This window comes from Zophobas morio, unplaced genomic scaffold (assembly GCF_036711695.1).
Source record: "Zophobas morio isolate AGI-343-1 ecotype UQ-CSIRO unplaced genomic scaffold, CSIRO_AGI_Zmor_V1 ptg000014l, whole genome shotgun sequence".
NCBI lineage: Eukaryota > Metazoa > Arthropoda > Insecta > Coleoptera > Tenebrionidae > Zophobas > Zophobas morio.
This window is the reverse complement of record NW_026972119.1, coordinates 13,602,587-13,625,980: the sequence shown is the minus strand read 5'-3', so window position 1 is coordinate 13,625,980 and position 23,394 is coordinate 13,602,587. Positions and strand designations below refer to the sequence as shown.

The 23,394-nt window shown below is 30.7% G+C and overlaps 1 protein-coding gene across 1 annotated transcript in view; it reads right to left on the bottom strand.

The window, feature by feature from the left end:
* The window catches only part of LOC135128550 (proteoglycan Cow), a 317,893-nt gene that overhangs the window by 84,675 nt on the left and 209,824 nt on the right, over positions 1-23,394 (bottom strand). The window contains exon 2 of the mRNA XM_064055422.1: positions 9,540-9,597. Within this exon, the coding sequence (XP_063911492.1) occupies positions 9,540-9,597 (58 nt within the window). The remainder of the gene's footprint in view (positions 1-9,539; positions 9,598-23,394) is intronic.

The window sequence follows — 23,394 nt, the reverse complement described above, 5'->3', positions numbered from 1 at the left end:
CAAAGTCCTAAGAAGTGTTCTTTGATTTGTAATATGATTATGTTTTTAATGCTTTTTTGCTTAAAATAAAACTTTTTTAATGAAAGTGTTATGCTTATTTAATGCTTTTTTGCTTAAAATAAAACTTTTTTATTGAAAATGTTGTGCTTATTTAAGCGCTTATTCTTAATTTTTTTGTGCTTATAAATCCGCTCACTAATCATCACCACTTGAATTAATATCACCATGGACTCGAAAACGGTAGGGTTTTCATTCTCCTTACAACTTGAATTTGAACATTTATTCCAGAATTATTATTGTGATTTTAATCGTATTGACAATGTGTCTGTTGTGTTTATTTCATATGCGCTTTCTTTCGGGAATTCATTCGGTCCACGATGTGATTTTTGTGAACTCATTTTAATTTATCTAATTATTAACTTTCATTAATGCATAATTTGGTACCATGTAAATGTGACATAATTAAATTTAGCTCGTTTCCTTTCTTGTAGTGTATTTCTCCAGAACGCAGGCATAAACAATTTGCCCATTTTACATTTGGACATTTCGTCAAAAAAAAGTTCGAAACCAAATTTGGAATTTTTTCCATGTTTCAGTTGTGCCGGGATATTTGTGTTACCACAAAGTACATAATCGCTTCTCTTGTAAAACAGATAATTGATTTCTGCCGCCCATTATAAAAAACGTGAAAATTAACAAGAGTAATCAGACTGATTTATTTATGCTAAACTCATGTTAATGCGGTTGTTAATGATAATGAGTTGTAAACATCGTTCCTGTTTTCGGCTTTATTGTTGTTTTGTTGTTAGGTTTGGTTACTTTCATTCTTGTCTAATATTAACTTGAATTATCGTGGCGAACGAAAATGAATTTGGCGGGTATTAAACTTTAATGATTAATAATGAACTACTTAAGTAAATAGGTTACTCTAAGAAGGTAAAGTAGTGATAATTTTGACCCCAGTAATTAAAAAAATGTTGCCATATAAATAAACTCATTCAAATAATAAAGAAAAAAAAAAAGGTGCTATGCTATAACTACCATCTCTTGTAAGACATATTTTTGGAATTATTTAATCACCCGGTATCAGATTGCCAAAAATTCTCGATTCTTGTGTGTACATCTTGGGATAAATTATGTACACTGTATCTCCTTTAAGTTTGCAGTGTTGAACGAGATGGACCGCTTTAACGTGCCTCGGATAGGTCAATCGGAGAGACAAATGCGTCTTGCGAAAATTTAAAGCATGATCCTCTACATAAAGTTGTTTTAGAGAAAAATCTGATAACAATTTCATTAATTTGTTTTAGTAAAGGACCGATAATGGGAGAGGAGGTATTACTCCTAAATAGACTGACATTTTGGTGTGTATTTATGTTTACAATCGAAGGATTCTCGAAGGGAAGTAAGTAGGCGGCAACATGATATAGCAGGTCGTTAATGCTTAGTTACAACAGTTTCAGTACAAAACTATCGTAAAAATTTGTGTAGTAGTGTATAATTTTGACTTAAATTTAAAAATAGACTGTCTTAATTATTATACAATATTGTTACTAACGTAACGTTTGTATTTAGCGAATAAGTTACAATAAAAACAGGAATAGGTTATTAAAGCAGAAGTAAAGAAGTACGTTCTGCTGTACGTTTCAAGCGAGATTCCCCTAATAAAATTTTCTAATTATGTCAACATTTTTTACAATTACTGAGGTCCAACAACATTAATTTTGATAAGTCATATTAATACAACGTAACCGTGTTAAAATTTCAGGAGAGGACCCAGGCTGTTTTTGATGCTCTCAATAAAATAAAATGTTTCGTTTCAAGGGAGTGCGGACGTCGGGTTCGGACACAAATTGTAAAATTTCATTCTAGTAATTTTAGTTTGTTTCATGATTACCCCTATGCATTGCGAGAATTTAAAGATGACGTCACTGATGTTTTGAAGGCCGTCTGTAAACAACTTTTTGTTATCGTCTTACTATCTACCCTACAATTTTAAATGCTTCTAAAATTTCAAAGTAATCAGCTTAACCTACCCTCGAGACTTAAAGTTGCTATTTAGAGTGCATATCGCCAAATGCATAAGATAATATTTGTGTTCTTCAGTGGTGTTGTTGACGGTCTCAGCAAAAAAATAATGTATCGTAAGATACACATAACGAAGAAGGTGGAATGTTTTGTTTTGTAAAACATGCTGTTAAAAGCTTAGTAAAGAATGCTTTACTCTAACAACAACATTATAAACTCCAACTAGCAATATTTTAAAAACAGCTAAAGAACTAACTTCTATACACAGACAGAGAAATTTTCGATTACTTGTTATTATCGGAGACAGAAAAAGGATCAAAGTTGTACAGTTTTTTGAGATACATAACCTAAAATTATTCTCAATTATACTCAATAACCTACATTTGAAACGCGAAATACAAATTACAAAACCACGTCGCCATGTTACACTCCAGTTGTGTTGATTACAATTAACAATGCAAAGGTTCACAAAAATTGCCCATTTGTCTTTGAATTGTATTCGATAAACTTTGATAATAAATGGGTCCGATAGTTTCGGACGTTACCTGTCTAATAAAAATCAATTACAAATCGTAAAATTGAAAACGTGAGAAACTCAAACCAAAAAATTGCAAAATCTAAAAACTGAAAAACTCAAAAGTTTGCAAATCTGAAAACTGAAAAATTTTAAAATGAAAACTCGAGGAGATGCATATCGTAAATTGAAAGAAACCAAAAATTGAAAAAGTTGAATTAGAAAAAACAGATAATGATAAAATCGGAACAATGAAAAATCCAGAAATTGTAAAAATAAAGAAAATAGAAAACCGAATCCAAAAATTGCAAACCGAAAATTTGGAGAAATCAAATATTAAAGAAATAAAAGAAAAATGAAAAAAGCGAGAAATCGAGAAATCCAAAAATCTAAAATTCAAAAAATAGAAAAATTGAAAAACCGAAAATTTGAAAAAGAGAAGAATCAAAAAATTTAAAAATCGAAAAACAGAAAAATGTAAAACCTGGAATTCGAAAATCAAAAGACCGAAAACATTAAAAAATTGGAAAATCTAAAATTTAAAAAATTGAGAGGTCTAAAATTGAAAAAATCGAAAAATTGAAAAACCCCAAAACTGAAATATCGAAATATTGATAAATTTAGAAAGATTGAAAAGTTAAGAAATCGAAGAAAATTGAAAAAATCCAAAACTAAAACATCTAAAAAATTGAAAAACTGAAAAATCGACAAATCGAAAAGTCAAAAAACCAAAAAATTGATTAATCGAGAAACTGACAACACCGAAAATTTAGAAACACCAAAAAAAAAAAAAGAAACTGAGGAATCGAAAAACTGAAAAATTCCAAAACATAAATATCGAAATATTGAGTAAACAGTAAATGAAAATAGAGAAATTGAAAAATCGAGAAATCGAAAATTTGAAAAATCGAGGACTTGAAGAATCGAAAAACTGAAAAATCCCAAAACTGAAATATCAAAAATTTTAATAAACAAAAAATGAAAATTGACAAATTGAAAAATCGAAAAGTCGCAAAGTTTTAAAAACCCAAAAACCGAAATGTCGAGGAACTGAAAAATCGAAAAATAACAATATTAAAAAATTTCAAAGTTGGGAAATCGAAACATCAAAAAATTGTAAAATTGAAAAATGAGAAAACGAGAAAGCGAGAAATCGAAAAATCTAAAATTCCAAAAATCGAAGAATCAAGAATTTTAAAAATCCAAACATTGAAAAATCTAAAAATCTATCTAAAAAGACCGAGAAATCGTAACATTAAAAAATGGAAAAATCGAAAATTTAAAATCCAAAAATTGAAAAATTGAAAAATTTAAAATCAAAAGGTCTAATATTTTAAAAATACAAAAATTGAAAAATTCCAAAACTGAAACAGAAAAATTGAAAAACGGAAAAACTGAAAAATCGAGAAATCGAGAAATGGGAAAATCAAAAAATTAAAACCCCAAAAAAAGAAAAATCGATTAATCGAGAAATCGAAAAATCAGAAATTGAAGAATAAAAGGACCGAATAATCCTAAAATTGAAGTATGGAAAAATTCAGAAATCAAAAGTTGAAAAATCGAAAAATCGAAAAATGGAAAAGTCGAAAAATTTTAAGAATCGAAATGTCAAGGAACTGAAAAATCGAAAATTAGGGACATCAAAAAATTGTAAAATTGAAAAATAAAAAAACGAGAAACCGAGAAATCGAAAAATCTAATCAAAAAATTGAACAATTGAAAAACCGAAAAATTGAAAAATCGAATACATAATCATAAATTTTAAAAATCGAAACTGAAAAATCTGAAACCCGGAAATCGAAAAGTCAAAAGACCGAGAAATCGTAACATTAAAAAATTGAAAAATCGAAAATTTAAAATTAAAAAAATCCAAAAATTGAAAAATTCCGAAAATTAAACATCGAAAAATTGGAAATTCGAAAAACTGAAAAATCGACAAATGAAAGAGTCAAGAAATTGAGAAATATGAACACCAAAAAATTGAAAAATCGAAAAATCGATTAATGGAGAAATCCAAACACTGGAAATTTGGAAACGCCAAAAATTAAAGAATTGAAAAATCCCAAAAATCCCAAAACTGTAATATCGAAATATTGAGTTAACAATAATTGAAAATATAAAAATTTAAAAAACCGAAAAATCGAGAAGTGGAAAATCTTAAAAATCCCAAAACTGAAATATCAAAAATTTAAGTAAACAAAATTGAAGAATAAAAGGAGCGAAAAATGCGAAAACTGAAATATCGAAAAATTGAGAAATTAGGAAATCGAAACATCAAAAAATTGTAAAATTGAAAAATGAAAAAACGAGAAATCGAGAAATCTAAAATTCAAAAAATTGAAAATTGAAAAATCTAAAAATCTAAAACCCGGAAATGAAAAAATCAAAAGACCGAGAAATCGAACATTAAAAAATGGAAAAATCGAAAATTTAAAGTCCAAAACATTGAAAAATTGAAAAATTTAAAAATATAAAATCAAAAACTCTGAAATTTAAAAAATCCAAAAATTGAAAAATTTCAAAACTGAAACATCGAAAAATTGAAAAATGGAAAAACTGAAAAATCGGAAAATCGAAAAGTCAGGAAATCGAAACATCGAAAAGTCAAGAAATCGGGAAATGGGAAAATCAAAAAAATGGAAAGTCAAAACGACGAAAAATCAATCGAGAAATCGAAAAATCGAAAATTTAGAGACGCCAAAAAAATTGAAAAATCACAAAATCGAAGAATTGAAAAATTTTAAAATCCCAAAACTGAAATATCAAAAATTTGAGTAAACAAAAAATGAAAATCGACAAATTGAAATAAGTACTGAAAAATCGAGAAATAGAAAAATCAAAATTGAAAAATAAAAAGACCCAAAAACCCTAAAACTGAAATATCGAAAAATTGAGAAATCGAAAGTTGAAAAATCGAGAAATCGAAAAATCGAACACATAATCATAAATTTTAAAAATTGAAACTTTGAAAAGTCTAAAACCCTGAAATAGAAAAATCAAAAGACCGAGAAATCGTAACATTAAAAAATTGAAAAATCGAAAATTTAAAATTCAAAAAATCCAAAAATTGAAAAATTCCGAAATTTAAACATCGAAAAACTGAAAAATCAACAAATGGAAGAGTCAAGAAATCGAGAAATACGAACATCAAAAAATTGAAAAATCGAAAAATCGATTAATGGAGGAATCCAAACACTGGAAATTTAGAAACGCCAAAAATAAATGAATTGAAAAATCCCAAAAATCCCAAAACTGTAATATCGAAATATTGAGTAAACAATAATTGATTATATAAAAAAAACCGAAAAATTGAGAAATGGAAAATCTGAAAAATCCCAAAATTGAAATATCAAAAATTTGAGTAAACAAAATTGAAGAGTAAAAGGAGCAAAAAATCCTAAAACTGAAATATTAAAATTGAGAAATTAGGAAATCGAAACATCAAAAAATTGTAAAATTGAACAATGAAAAAACGAGAAATCGAAAAATCTAAAATTCAAAATATTGATAATTGAAAAATCGAAAAACCGCAACATTGAAAAATCGAAAAATGTAAAACCCGGAAATGGAAAAATCAAAAGACCGAGAAATCAAACATCAAAAAATGGAAAAATCGAAAATTTAAAATCCAAAAATTGAAAAATTTCAAACTGAAACATCGAAAAATTGAAAAATGGAAAAACTGCAAAAACCGGAAAATCGAAAAGTCGAGAAATCGAAACATCGAAAGGTGAAGAAATCGAGAAATGGGAAAATCAAATAAATGAAAATTCTAAAAGACGAAAAATCAATCGAGAGATCGAAAAATCGAACATTTAGAAACGCCAAAAAAAATTGAAATATCACAAAATCGAGGAATGGAAAAATTTTAAAATCCCAAAACTGAAATATCAAAAATTTGAGTAAACAAAAAGTGAAAATCGACAAATTGAAATATGTACTGAAAAATCGAGAAATAGAAAAATCAGAAATTGAAGAATAAAAAGACCCAAAAGTCCTAAAACTGAAATTGAGAATCGAAAGTTGAAAATGGAGAAATCGAAAAATCGAAAAGTCGAAAAGTTTTAAAATTCAAAAAAAACAAAATTTCGAGGAGCTGAAAAATCGAAAAATAGGAATACTAAAAAATTTGAAAATTGGGAAATCGAGACATAAAAAAATTGTAAAATTAAAAAATAAAACAACGACAACTCGAGAAATGGAAAAACCTAAAATAAAAAAAAAATTGAAAAATTGAAAAATCAAAACTTTTAAAAACCGCAACATTGAAAAATCTAAAAATTTAAAACCCGGAAATGGAAAAATCAAAAGACCGAGAAATCCAACATTAAAAAATGGAAAAATCGAAAATTTAAAATCCAAAACATTGAAAAATTGAAAAATAAAAAAAATTTAAATCAAAACCTCTGAAATTTAAAAAATCCCAAAAATTGAAAAATTTCAAAACTGAAACATCGAAAAATTGAAAAATGGAAAAACTGAAAAATCGGAAAATCGACAAGTCGAGAAATCGAAACATCAACAAGTCAAGAAGTCGAGAAATGGGAAAATCAAAAAAATGAAAAGTCAAAAAGACGAAAAATCAATCGAGAAATCGAAAAATCGAAAAATTTTAAAATCCCAAAACTGAAATATCAAAAATTTGAGTAAACAAAAAATGAAAATCGACAAATTGAAATATGTACTGAAAAATCGAGAACTAGAAAAATCAGGAATTGAAGAATAAAAAGACCCGAAAATCCTAAAATTGAAATATCGAAAAATTGTGAAATCGAAAGTTGAAAAATCGAGAAATCGAAAAATCGAAAACTCGAAAAGTTTTAAAATTCAAAAAAAAACAAAATTTCGAGGAGTTGAAAATACTGAAATACAGAAAGGCGAAGAAACGAAAAATCGATTAATCGAGAAATCGAAAATTTAGAAACGCCAAAAACAAACAAATTGAAAAATCGCAAAATTCAAAAATCGAAAAATTGAAAAGCCCCAAAACTGAAATATCGAAATAATAAGTAAACAAAAAATGAAAATGGAGAAATTGAAAACCGTAAAAAGTGATGAATGGAAATATCGAAAAATTGAAAAATCGTCAGTTCTCGTCTACTACCTAACTCACCTTGTTCATTTTTCATTTATCTTAATTCTGTCTAAATAACCTTCGACCAATATTTTAGGTCACATTTCAAATCAGCTGTAAGTTTATTTGTAACATTTGGACATGTTTAATGAAGATTATTATTATTATTAAAAATTGAACTTGTGGTCGGAAAAAAATATAGATAACATACCAGCCACGGTCAAGGCGGATTCGTAAAGTACACGTACGTACAGGAGTACGTTATCTTATGAAATTTAAATAGCATTGACCAAGTAGCTGTGAAAAAAATTAAACTTCGAAAATCAAATTTTATAATTATTCGAAGAAGCTAGATTTTTGTATTATTTATTATACTTCAGGAAACGAGGGAAGTTCTGTCCAACACCTTTAACCATTTTTTTTGTATATTTACTCTTACTGTTTGTGATTTATCAGTAGAAGAAATAAAAAATGAATCACCTGTATATACACAGGTTGATCAAAATGTGACGAAAATATTTTTTTTATAAAAGTAAATTTGGCAACTCCGAACGCACCTGATGCATGAAAACCTTTTATGCATCAAATGTATCAAATATTTTCTTTATCAAATGTTTTATAAACATTACCATGGGAAACTGACGTATGCGTTAAAGGGTTCATTGTTAGTTAATGTGATAATTGAAGCGTTACCGTCTTGTTAAACATAGCAAAAAAACACAATTTTAAGTGCGAGAAGCAAGTTTTTCTATATTGGTCTCGCAATTAACAACATTCCGCTTACTGTAAATAGTCTATTTTTGCACACTAATAAAACTTTGCAACTTAAAAGTTAAAGACAGTTTAGTAGTTATAAAACTGCAGTATTTACGCTATGCTCTCATGAATTTAATTATGAAATCTGCAAGATCTCTTGTGCAGCGACAGACCCTCAACTTTTCTATTTGTATGCAGGTATGCTTAACTTTCACCATTCATGAAATATATTATCTTAGAATTTCGTTGAGTGAATCCAAACAACTATTTTCCTGAGTACAAAGCTGATGTCAACGTAAATTCGGAATGTCAAGCGTTAACTGTCTCAGATTATGGATGATCTTTCCCAAGATCATTGCTCAAACATTGTTGGCGTAAATTTTAATAAGATATGAAAAATTAGGCAACCAGTTATACGGATGCGTGTGGGATTTGTCGAGAGTCCTTGGGCATTTAGTAAAATCCGAAAATGATAGGCGACACGCTTCTATGACCTACTTCGACCATATAATCATTTGTAGAAACCCTGTATATTTCTGTCTACTAATGAAAATATATTTCTTTTTAACACTAACATTTGGTGCAAAATTTGAACTAAAGATATCCTCTTTGACACAGTGAAATAAGAAACATCTCAGATAAAAAAAGTTTAGAATCTAGAATTACTGACGTGTCTTTTTTTAAAGTAACCCTTAACTTCACTGTAACAGACTGTGAACATTCTTAAATGTCAGTGTCAAGTTGTGACGTCCACAATGTCAGTAGAAGCTAACTAATATGTTTACGTTTCCAGTCATACATAATTTATTTCTTGTCTGGAATCAGATCGTGAATTATGCTAACGAGTGTCAGTAAGTATATTTCATTAATAAAGCCCGGTCCACCGTCGGAAATAAGTCCATGCCAGCTGACACAAACAACCCGTGTAATGCGACCTAACGACGTTAAACGGTGTAATTTTTCCAAACCGAAGTAGTTTGAGAACAAAATGGCCCTCAAAGACAAATTTAGCATGACAGCTACATACCTGCCTAAACCCATTTTATTAAAGATACGGCATGCGATAGACTCATAAATCACAATTTACATAATGCATAACGAAGTACCGTGTCGATGCATTTAAGCGTCGTAATATTGGTAATCCAATTATGGTAAAATCGTACTTACTCGAGGGATCGTGTATCCACCGTTTCTTCTCGCCTGACTTTGCTGCTTTTGAGTCATCCTGCAAAAGAAGACAGACGTTAAGAACGCAGTAATTGGAACATAAATTTGTAACGTTGCAATAAAACCGACGTGTTATCGAAGTGAAAGAAACAGTCCCATCGTCGGGAGTAGAAAGAAGTTTTAAAAAGCTCTAAGCATCAGGGAGCTTTCGGTGTGTATAAAAGAAGAAAGCACCACTTTAGCTGTGAGGGTATTGTGGATTTCCGTGCGTTGTCCTCTTTATAGGGGTTAACTGTTCAGGCAAGAGCAGGAGCCGTATATTTAAGTATTGATTAAATTTGCAGAAAATGTTATAACATGTTCGGAAAAATATTCCCGGAGATACGAAAATATTACGTTTGAAAGGCGTCCCGACTAAATTATTAATCTTCTTGTAGAAAAGTTGGGAAATTTGTGCCAGGGAGAGGAACACCGACGAAGGGGAACTGATAAGAGAGTTACAGAAAGTGTTAGTTTGTCATTGATTTAGTAGAGAGTAGCTTCGAATAAAGATGTGTATGTCAGATGAAACTTTTATACACACTTATGATCTTCGCCCCTAGAATGGCGCAAAGGCGGGGTTGTATCGATTCCGCCATTAAAATAAACTATTTATAATTCACGAATTTGCAAATAAATTAAATTACAGTTCAACTTTTACCAGACGCATTTCAGCTTTATTAAAACGGAAACTAATAAACTCGTGATGGTTGGATGAATTACTGTTTGTCTGAGTCCGCAAAATCTGAAATTAAATTTAAGGAAGTTTGTCGAGTTGCATTCTTTGCAGCAGCGTAACCTCAGAACTTAGTTTCGAGATAGCTGCAAACGGTTCCGTAAACTTGCTAAGGAAATAAATAATCCCGATGTGTTGTTTGACTTTGTTTAGTTTAAATCTACATCAAAGATGCAAGTTCTGGAAAGTACACTATATCACAACTTCCACCATCCAAATGTGACATGAAATGCGGTCACTGTTGCCACCGAAACTTTTTAGTAACGAACGATAAATTTGATTAATGCAAGTTTTTTTTTTTTATTTTAATTTCCAAGTGAAATACTAACTGGAAAATGTTACGCAAAGCTGACATTGTTGAAGAAGATATGAAAGTTGTAGTTCAATCATAGTTTTTTTGACGAGCAAAAAATCGACACAGACTCTATACGACTGAAACGGGAGATCTATCGTTTCATGCTCTAGGGGTCATGAAACGTCTAGAAAACAGCTATTCCTGGATTAGCTCACGCTCGAAAGTAAAAAAATAGTAAAATTTCTGTTTAGGTAACAAAAAACAAAATTCATTGTTACGTGGAATGCAACAAACGTAAGTGCAACGAATGCCACTAGAACACAATTGAAAACTCAGGGCACTTGAATAATATAAACAAAACCATCATGCGTTGCTTCGATTCAGTTTACACAGTTGAAGTGAGCACTAGAACAAATTTTAAATAAAGCAGAAAAATACTGAATATTGCAGTATAGCTGATATTACATTTATTTATTGATTTTTCTTCGTCTTTTTTTACACATTTTTAAATATTTACTTTTATTTAGAGTTATTGTCGAGTATAAATTTGATGAAATTGGAATAGGAAGGAAGGATTCCCTATTCGAGTAAGTAATACGATAACTACAACTTTCACAATGCAGAGTAATGTTAGAATCTATTGTTAGGTGTTGGTTTCAATCCTGTCTAGAGTACCTTATAAACAATGATGAGATTCGAAAATCTAGAAACGAATCTTGTATATAGTTCATATTCAGACTTTTCCAGTTTATTTTTTGAAAATGGCAGACAACCTTAAATCCTGGTGAAACCTATTTATTGGTGACAAGGTTTTTTTTGGGTTTGTTAATTTACGAGATTAAGTTCACAAATCAAGATATCTCCTCAAATAAAAGAAATAAACTGCGCTGAAAACCGTGTTCCGAAATTTGTTTAAATACTTAATTAAGATATTGATTTTTAAAAACACGTCATGAAAAATTCTACCGAAATCTTAAAGCGAAGATGTAATAACTTGTACTGTTTGTGAACATTATCCTAAATTGTATTAGAGCACCAAATTTCACAGTTTAAGTTAGAGATTTTTGATTGCAATTTTTTACTGATATAAAAACACGAGGGTCTCCATAAAACACAAGGGCCCGCCCGATTTTTTAAAACACTTTCCGTTATAAAACACCAGAAGTTCCCGAGATTGAATTAAATTTTATAAATATAAAATACCTGAGGATTCCATGATCCTTTAATTTTTTTTCAAATAGAAAACATAAGGGCCTCCCTAAGATTTTTTAAAACACGTTTAGGTTTAGATGTAAAACACCAGGAGCTCCTAACACTTATTAAAATTTGTCAAATATAAAACACGAGGGTACCCCATAAAACACGAGCGCCCCAAGATTCTTATAATGCTTTCAAGTTTAAAATACCTGAGGGTTTCAAGATCCTTTGAAATGTTTTCAAATATAAAACACCAGAGGGCCCTGAGATTCATTAAAATTTCTCAAATATAAAACACCTGAGGGTTCAAGAAATTGTAAAGTATCCTGGGATCCTTTACAATTTATTCAAATTAAAACACGAGAGCCCCCACCCCCAGTCAATATTTTTTAAAATATTTTCAGGAATAAAACACCAGAGACCACAATTCGTTAAATTTTCACAAATATATAACACCTGAGGGCTTCAAGATCTTTTAAATTTTTTTTAGATATAAAATATGAGAGCCCCCCAAATTTTTTAAAACGCTTTCAGATATAAAACACCTGAGGGCCTTAAGATCTTTTTAAAAAATTTTCAGAGATAGAACACCAAGGGTCCCTAAGAATCATTAAACCCACTCCAGGATTCGTTAAAACACTTTCAGATATAATATATATTTCAAATATAAAACACATGGGGACTCCAAGATTCTTTACAATTTTTCCAAAATAAAACACGAGCACTCCCAAGATTTTTTAAAACACTTTGCGGTATAAAACACCAGAAGTCCCTGAGATTCATTAAAATTTTATAAATGTAAAACACCTAGGGGTTGCAGAATCATTTAATTTTTTTTTCAAATATAAAACACAAGCACCCCCCCTAAGATTCTTTAAAACACGTTTAGATGTAAAACAGCAGGGACTCCTAAGATTTATTAAAATTTTTCAAATATAAATCACGAACGCCCTCGCGAGATTCTTAAAAACGCTTTCAAGTATAAAACACCAGAGGCTCCTGAGATTCATTAAAATTTTATAAGTATAAAACACCTCAGGGTTCCAAGGTCCTTTAAAATGTTTTCGAAACCCCCCACTCAATATTTTTTAAAACATTCTCAGAAATAAAACACCTGAGGGTTTCAAGATCCGTTAATTTTTTTTAGATATAAAATGTGAGAGCCTCCCCAAAATTTTTTAAAACGCTTTCAGACATAAAACACCCGAGGGCCTAAAGATCTTTTTAAAAAATTTTCAGAGATAGAACACCAAGGGTCCCTATGAATCTTGAAGCCCACTTCAAGATTCGTTAAAACACTTTCGGATATAATATATATTTCAAATATAAAACACATGGGGAGTCCAAGATTCTTTACAATTTTTCCAAAATAAAACACAAGCACTCCCAAGATTTTTTAAAACACTTTGCGGTATAAAACACCAGAAGTCCCTGAAATTCATTAAAGTTTTATAAATGTAAAACACCTAAGGGTTGCAGAATCATTTAATTTTTTTTCAAATATAAAACACAAGCGCCTTCCCTAAGATTCTTTAAAACACGTTTAGATGTAAAACACCAAGGACTCCTAAGATTTATTAAAATTTTTCAAATATGAGACACGAGGGGACTCCATAAATCACGAACGCCCTCGTGAGATTCTTTAAAACGCTTTCAAGTATAAAACACCAGAGGCTCCTGAGATTCATTAAAATTTTATAAATATAAAACACCTCAGGGTTCCAAGGTCTTTTAAAATGTTTTCAAAACCCCCCCACTCAATATTTTTTAAAACATTCTCAGAAATAAAACACCTGAGGGTTTCAAGATCCTTTAGTTTTTTTTAGATATAAAACATGAGGCCTCCCCTCCAAGATTTTTTAAAACGCTTGTAGGTATAAAACACCAGAGCCTCCTGAGATTCATTAAAATTTTATAAGTATAAAATAACTCAGGTTCCAAGATCTTTTAAAATGTTTTCAAATATAAAACATGAGAGACTCCCACACTCAATATTTTTAAAACATTTTCAGAAATAAAACACCTGAGGGTTTCAAGATCCTTTAATTTCTTTTAGATATAAAATGTAAGAGCCCCCCAATATTTTTTTAAAACGCTTTCAGATATAAAACACCCGAGGGCCTTAAGATCTTTTTAAAAAATTTTCAGAGATAGAACACCAAGGGTCCCTATGAATCATGAAGTCTCCAAGATTCGTTAAAACACTTGCAGATATAATATATATTTCAAATATAAAACACATGAGGACTCCAAGATTCTTTACAATTTTTTTCCAAAATAAAGCAAGACACCCCCCCAAGATTTTTTAAAGCACTTTCCGTCATAAAACACCAGAAGTCCCTGAGATTCATTAAAATTTTACAAATGTAAAACACCTAAGGGTTGCAGAATCATTTAATTTTTTTTCCAAATATAAAACACAAGGGGCCCCTTAAGATTCTTTAAAGCACGTTTAGATGTAAAACATCAGAGGCTGCTGAGATTCATTAAAATTTTATAAGTATAAAACACCTCAGGTTTCAAGGTCCTTTAAATTGTTTTCAAATATAAAAGATGAGAGCCCCCCCTACTCAATATTTTTTAAAAGATTTTCAGAAATAAAACACCTGAGGGTTTCAAGATCCTTTAATTTTTTTTAGATATAAAACATGAGGCCTCCTCCCCAAGATTTTTTAAAACGCTTTCAGACATAAAAGACCTGAGGATCTCAAGATATTTAAAAAAAAAAAATCAGAAATGGAATACCAAGAATTCTTATAAAACATGAAGCCCACTCCAAGATTCGTTGAAACAGTTTCAGATATAATATATATTTCAAATATAAAACACACGAGGGCTCCAAGGTGCTTTACAATTTTTCCAAAATAAAACACCAGGGTCCCCAAGATTTTTTAAAGCACTTTCTGTTATAAAACACCAGAAGTCCCTGAGATTCATTAAAATTTTATAAATGTAAAACACCAGGGGCTCCTTAGATTTATTAAAATTTCTCAAATATGAAGCACCTGAGGGTTCCAAGATTCTTTAAATTTTTTTGCGTAGTATAAAATTGCCAATGTTGGGTAATTTTCTTAAATTTTTGGCCTAAATTTTATAGTTATAACTTATAATACCTACAAGACTTTTATAAATAATTCTAAGGGCGCAGTTGGGAATGGATTTCAAAAATCCCGTTTCGCTAAAATTATGCCTATTATGACAGTTTTCACTTGTCGTTAATCTCATTTGTAACCTGTCGTTTAAAGTCGTTGTTTTTACTGTTTTAACGTTTTTCAAGTGTAAATTATAGTAATTCTCGTTGATCTAAGCTCAAGACAACAAAACAGTCGTTTTCAAAACTTTTGCTGCAATAAATTTGTTTCTTTTTATTGTAATGAATTAGTTTTGCTTTTTAAAAAGATATGAAGCAATTAGGAAAGTCATACAGATGCTTGTGGTATTTGTCGTGCGTCCTTGGGAATTTATTAAGGCCCAAAACTGAGAGGCGGCACGTGTTCAAGACCTACTTCGACCCTATAAGCATTTATAGAAACTCTGTAGTTTCGTTACTGACGCGTTTCATAACCTTCAGAGTGCGAAAACGTAAGTCTGGTATTTCCGTCTATATTGATTTTTATTAAATAGTTAATAATCTCTGAAACTACTTATCCGATTGTTGTCAAATGTTATATGTACGTTAGGAATAACGCGTAAATGATGATGATGACGTCCCCTTAAATTTTTGTTAGTAAACGTCATCTAAATTTTATAAAATAAGATATTTCTACACTTGTGGTTTATCAATCTGCCTTGATTTTTTATCCTAGGCATTCACATTTTGGTAAAAAATCCAAATTGTGTCATCGTATTTTATACCAGTATAAGAGCACTGACGCCTGATAAATTATTTGAGTGAGCTGTAAAAATCTTGAATTACTAATGTGAAGCTCTCTGGTTCGATTGACCCATGGGTCACATTTTTTTTATCCTGTGACTGGTATCCATACTTTTTATTTTTTTCAATGGGCAGACTCACTAGCAACATAGGCACAAGCTTGTGCTTTATCTAATACATAATTTTGAAGCAATTGTTTGACTGTTCACCTGATTTCCTCGCACACCGCGCCAGAACAAATATAAGAATATTAATAAAGTGTGTCGTTGTAACATATTGCGATCGCATCAAAGGTGGAGTATGGGTGACTAAAGTACAATAATCGAAATTTTACTTCCCAATAATTTTTCAAAGCAGCGGGATTTGTTGCACTGGACTCCACTGTATTTTTGTTTTTTTTTAAATCATGTTCGGTGTATTTGTTTGTCTGAAATAGATAAAATAATAAAAGATACTCTAGGGATTATACAAGCAATTTATTGTTTTATTGTATATGTATATAATTATGTAAAGGTCAAATATAGGGATTGATTAACGTCAGGGTCTAGATAGAATTGCGCTAAGTCACGCAATATACACCTTCGCCAGGCGGGGTTAATTGCGTCGCTCGGGGTAGTCCTCTCGTCACGGGTGGCGTGTAATTGCGGCTCTTGCTATGATCCGCTCGTAATTCGGCGCAGTCAGTTGTCAAATTTCAAAGAAAGTAGCCTTTAAATATCATTACTTTAAAAAATATGCATATATAAAAAAAGTTCGAGGTGTGGTTTATGAATCCGCCTTCAGTTTATTAATTATTATTATTTCCATTGTTTAAATATTCTCCATCTTTACACACATAATATGTAGCTGTGTAAGCACGCCCGTGGATATGTGGGTCGATACTTTGCTTTGCAGATGAAAGGTTGGTGGTTCGACTGCCAGCGGTGTTTCCATTTTTTTTTTACCAAATCAAGAACGATTTACCCACTTTTTCGAAAATGTAAGTACACGTACAGTCATGTCGCGCCGGTCTATATTTAATAATAACACAATAATAATAACACTCTGGCCAAAATAATACACGGTCTATTTTGCTCCATTGCAGCTTAATTAAATTATTAGTCCTCTCCTTTGTTTTGAGGAGACAAAATCAATCAAATTTTATTTTCCTTTAACGCAAATACTGCCACTTTGTTATTTGAACGTGCTAATAGTCCAATCCCTTCGTCGGAAAGACACGCCTGAAACAGCATTTGTAAAAAATTGACGCAAAATATATGAATTTTTGGCTTTATTTTAAGTTCAGTTACTCATTATTTCCTTATTACATTTTTAATTTTCCAAATATGAAATTTCTTTGTTGAAAATCGAATTGAGCTTCCATTTCACAACACTCGAATCGACATTATTTTACTATTTTAAACTTAAATTCAACTTTAGTTTCGTTATTAAATTTAGATCGTATATCGATCGTTGTTCAATGCATTCAGTTAACGATGAAATATGTCAAGTTTCAGTAGATAGTGAAATAAAATCGGCACTGAAGCACTGATTGCAGCCAACATTTATAGAGACGTCATCAGACCACACTTCCGAGTTTATTTCTCCGATAAATGTCTCTACTAACGTTCAATAATTTATAATTATTTCTAAATAAAAGCTCGCTTTGACGTCCTTTCATAACTCCGTACAGGACTGAAAAATGCCAATGAGATTATTTTAAAGCTAGCATTAGGTCTGGTACTTTGCTCAGAAATACATTTTGTGTTTTTATTTTTGCGTCTCCCAGCAATAAATTGCCCCTAGTATTCCTCAGGTATTTAAGTTTGAGTTATATCTAGCTTACGTAAGCTCGTTCCTTTCCACCCGCTCGAAGTCCATCCGAACCTAGTCGACTTGCGTATAGGCAAAAGTAATTTTAAATCCAGCGCGATATCAAAGGAACCCAATGCATAAAATTCTGTTAAAACTGAACGGTGGGCGATATTAAAGTTAGTTTATTCGTGTTCTTGGTGACCCAGGTTTGGGGAACGGGACGAGACTCTGCATACAAATATCTTCCTTAGCTTTGATGAAAAACATACTTTATAAAACCCGCGCACTGAAACAATGTCGTGGCGCATCCCCAAATACTAATTCTAATTCCGCAGGACGTTTAATTTTTCAGCGAAAACAAAAAACACGCAGCGGCGTCTCGTCAACTTTATGCGCGATGGTGCTGATACGATCGGTTAGAGCTCGGTCGTAGAGATCATTGAAAGCTTACGAAAGCGCCCTAAATTTACTAAGATTGGACTTTAAGTTTGCCAGTTACGAGCGGTCAAAATCGGAAGCTTACTGGAAAATCATTACTTGCCTTGGGCGTGAATACGTCGGATGGGTTGTATCAAAGGGAAAGCAGCTTTCAAACGGCTCCACTACGATACATTTGTTCCAGATGGATCAGAAGAAGAATCAATACGGGGGCATCGTTTTAGTTTACGCTGTTCGGGGATATTTTTGATTAGGGTTGATACACTTCAGGAACAACACTTTCGTTGCGGAGATGTCGGGTTTCAGCTTTATGGTGTTACATAATGTATGTGAGCTTAAAGAGTATACTAAATGCAATAAAGTAGATAAAAATATAGATAAAAACATATTGAAGATCTTAGACGGCTCATTTTCCACCGCCCGTAATCATTTTTTTGGTAATGAAATCCTATCATAAAGTTTTCTGGTTTCTGAAATTATTTGTATTATTATTACTGGGTTCTATTTTATTTTTTTACCACACACCATATAAACAAGATAAAAACTCTTCGAGTACGTTAGCTTAGAAATTTCAAACCTGATTTAATTAGCAAAATTTTGAGATGATTCCATCCAATTTTTGTCTGATAAAAGTGCCCACAGACAAAACTGGAGTTCAAGAAAAAATCTTTTTTGGTGGTACATCTTATTCACAACGACGAAAACACAGGGCTGTCAGAGAATAAAACAAATAAGATGTGGTAATAAAGATCGTAATAGAGCATGGTTAGTTGCTCGGCTTCGTGGTTCAGTGATTAACTACGTGGTTAATTAATTAAAACGGATAAGTAGTTGATGCAGAAAAATGGAGGAACGAATGAAGACGGGCAAAGAAAATTATTCTCTTGAGAGTACGAAACTGAGGACAATTTTTGGTTGCAAAAATTAATATAAAGTTGTTTAGGTAGAACTTTTCCCGCCTCTGAAGGTTAAGAAGGGCGTATTTTTGAATAAAGGAATCTTATTGGGTTTATAATTACCTAAATAAAGAGTGAGTAATTTTTGGGTAAAGGTGAACATTATACACTAATTTTAATATGTACAATGTCATAATGTCAAATTTGCAACTTTTTTTATAACGTCTATAATTTAAAGCAAAGATATGTGTGGACTGCTAAAGTACAGATAAACCAGTTACAGTACAAGAAAAAAATAGAGATCCCGGATGTGAAATGACGAATGAATACATCTCATTATGAAAAATGACATGTGCGATATCAGAAATGTGTGTGCGAAATGAATATTGGGGTGTGCGAAATGAGAAAGGTGGTGGGAAAAATAAGAAGTGACATGTGCAAAATGAGAAATTGGGTGTGTGAAAATAGCAATGAGATGTACGAAATGTGAAATGAGGACTGTGACATGGGAAATGAGGGGTGGGAAGAATTAGGGGTCCGAAATGAGCAATAGAATATGAAAATGGAAAAAGGGAGATGTGCGAATTTAGAAATTGTGTGTGAGAAATGACTTGTAAGACGTGAGAAGTGAGAAATGAGATGTGCGAAACTTGATGCGAGAAATGAAAATTGAAAAATTATAAACATGGTGTGCGAAATGAGAAACGGGGTATGCAAAATGAGAAATGCCAAAATGATTAACGGATATGCGAATTGAGAAATAAGAAATTGGGTCATTCATCGATTCAAAATTTTAAGTAATAAGGTATATAACGTTGTTTATCATTTAAGTATCTGCTTAAGACAATCGCGCTTAACTCCCAACTGAAAATTTTACCCCAGTTCGGTCATAGACTATTTTTGGATTTCTTAATTATCCGATTTTCCAATACCTTTAATTTTCAATGTTTCGATTTTACAATTTTCGTTTTTTTGGATTTTGCACTTTTTTGATTTTTAAGTTTCTCAATTTTTAATCTTCGATTTTTCAATTTTTTATTTCTTCAATTTCTCAGGTTCTCAGATTTTTGAAACTTTTCATTTAAGCTTTTTCATTTTCTCATTTTTTATTTCTGGATTTTCAATTTTGTCATTTTTCCATAAGTTTTTTTTTCTTTGAAAAATCAAAAGATGGAAAACTAGAACATTGGAAAAAATTGAAAAACGAAATATTGCAAAATCGAAAAATTGTAAATCGAAACACTGAAAATTAAAAATCGAGAAAATTAATTCATTTCAATATTGTAATTTTTCATTTTTCGATTTTTTAGTTTCTCAGTCTTTGATTATTCGATTTTTCAATTTTTCCGTTTCAAAATTTTTCAGATTCTTAATTTTTCTTTTTCGTTTTCCCTACTTTTTAATTTTCATTTTCTCGATTTTGTCACATTTTTTGTTTTTTCATTACTTTTATTTTTCCAATGTTTCTTTCGATTTTATAATTTTTAGTTTATTTAGTTCTTCAAATTTTCAATCTGATATTTCAGCGCCTCGATTTTCCAATTTTAAAATTTTTCAGTTTTGCAATTTTTGAATTTCTCAATAACCGATTTTCCATTCCTTGAATTTTCAATGCCTCGATTTTTCAATTTTTCGTTTCCAAATGCTAGATTTTTGAAGCTTTTCACTTTACTTGTACTTTTTCATTTTTCACCTTAGAAACATAATTCATTTTTTAAAGTTTTCATTTTTCGTTTTTTCGTTTCTGAGTTTTTAATTTTTTGATTCTTCAATTGTTCCGTTCCAAAATTTTTCAAGTTCGTAATTTTTATTTTTGTTTTCCCGATTTTTTAATTTTCATTTTCTCGATTTGATATCACATCTTTCGTTTTTTCATTTGTTTTATTTTTTCGATGTTTCTTTGGATTTTATAGTTTCTCTTTTGTTCAATTGATTTTTCATTTCCTCGATTTTTCAATTTTTAAACTTTTCAATTTTGCAATTTTTGAATTTCTCAATTATCCGATTTTCCGATTCCTCTAATTTTCAATGTTTCGAATTATTTTCGTTTCTTCGATTTCGCACTTTTTTGATTTTTAAGTTTCTCAGGTTTTAATCTTCGATTTTGCAATTTTTCGGTTCTTAAATTTCTGAGGTTCTTGATTTCCAAATTCTAGATTTGAAAACTGAAAAAACGAAAAACTGCAAAATCGAAAAAAGTGGAAAATCAAAAAATTGCAAGTCGAAGAACTGAAGAAACGAAAAAATACTGAAAAAAATGGAGAAACTTCACAATCGAAAAAATTAATGAACCGAAAAATTGTAACACTGAAAGATCAAAAAATTGAAAATGTAAACATCGAGAAATTGAAAATTTAAAAATCGAAAAATCCAATAAATGAAAAAGTGAAAAAATTTAAAAATACATTTAAAAAATCTTCGAGAAAACTTGAAGTTAGAGATTCGTCAAAAGAACCCTATTATAGTTCAAATTGTGATTTTTTTATGATAAGTCTTATAAGTTAAAAATATAGATGATACCAGTCACACTGTAAAAAAAATGGCCCATCGACCTCCATGTTACTAGAGGAACGAAATAAACCCATGCGCCGCCCCAGTACGACGCCTATGGGTTTTCTAGTGTACGGCGATGATAGGTGACTCATCGTCGGTGACGGCGGCCGGGCGGTGTTCGCATAAAGAACATCCTGGAGCGGGTCACCGGAAGTCTCGATTGCGGGGTCCCCAAAACCTCGAAGCGGCGTTCACGAACCATCCAGAGGAACGTATGGGTTTAAATAGAGGCCACCTTCGGGAACGGATTATTCAATTGAGTCAACGAGTCGAAACCAGTGAATGTTGAGGGAATCCAGTCAATTTGCGCCGGAATTATTTTGTACATAATTGCTGTGTAATTAGTCATGAAAATTTGAGTTACTGAGAAATAAATTGTTGAGTCTTATCCACGCGCATCGTAACAGTATGAAAGGTTATTACACAATTTGGATTTTTTGCGTAAATCTGGATGTTTAGGAGAAAAGCTCAAGGCAGATTCATAAATCACAAGTGCAGGAATATATTGTTTTATAAAATGTAAATAGTATTTACCATGCAAAATCTTGAAGGGATATTATAAAATTTAACAACATATTTGCCAATAAATTACATCATACAAAAGTTAAGAAAAGGGAAAATAAAAATGATGAAAAAAAAATATAAATAAAAGGTATTAAGATCTAAGACAACATGGATGAAGAAACCTAAAATTTTCTGTATGTAGCAACAAAAAATTTTCTGTCCGTCAGAAAACATTTTTTCAATGAAAACCCGTTTAAGTTAAAATCTTTATTTAAATAATAAATGTTATGATTATGTTTCAAGTGAATTTTCCATAAAAAAAAATTGTTATGACGTCCAGTGTAATAATAACAGCAGTGTTTCTCAAAATTTCGAAAAAATGGGGTAAACCGTTCTTAATTTGATTCCATTCCCTTTTTTTAAGTCGTCCTGTATAAGCAATTTTAAATTAAAAGCACGGCTTTCAGAATGTACAAACTTTCTATAATACAATAAAAACTACTGCTTTAATAACCTTAGAAAGTATGACGTTCAAAATTTATATACTACGACGTTCCTCCACACTGCTAAAACATTTATAGAGTAGAGTCTAGAGTAAAAAATAAAAGCGGATTCATAAATCGCATGAACAAAAGTATGTTATTTTACGAAATTGAAATAATATTATTTGTATAATAAATATTGACACAGACAGATAGACGGAAACAAGGGACCCTGTTTTTTATATTTCATAAAGCAGTGAAATAAATGTGATGGTAGAAAAAAATTTGATTGTATGAGATATCTTACAAGTCAAGTCACTTGTGATAGAAAACAGGTTTCTTAAAATAATGAGCGTTTTATTTCACCAGATTCGGTGTCAGTAGTTGCATATCCAAAATTATTGATAATATAATCTGTGATAGAGAGTTCTTTCGAGAGATAAACAAAAACTATTATTATTAATGATATCGTTAAAAAATTCCTTGAGGAAGGAACATCCAAAAATACTACTGTTTAGAAAGAAGTTTCAAGCTCAATTTTTTTCCAAAGTTTCCTTATAAATAATCTTAAGATGAGCGAAAAATATCTGGCGTTGTGAAAATGATTAATTAAAAATGGTACTATATACTGCATTAAAAAAATATGAGACCTAAATACTCCTCCAAAATAAAATAGATCAGCTCCAATTACTCATTTGAAAATATATGGTTACAATAAAATGAACAAAGCTTAGAGTATGTAGTTTTTTGTCAGTCTGGTAACATATTAAAATTTTATGATGGTATACCTGATTGTATAGTGACATCTATGACACCAAGTCAGTAGCTGCCATCGTCTCAACCAATCAACACGTTTGTTAGACCTGTTCATATCAAAACTGACAACTGTCAACCAGCATGGCTGCCAATAATTCAGAATTGCCAACAGAAAAATTTGAAACATCAAACTCTCATCAAGAAATCAATAGCACCTGTTCTGAACAAATGACATTTCCAATGGTAATTATAGAAATTACGTACAAAAAACTCAAGGCTAAAGATAACACT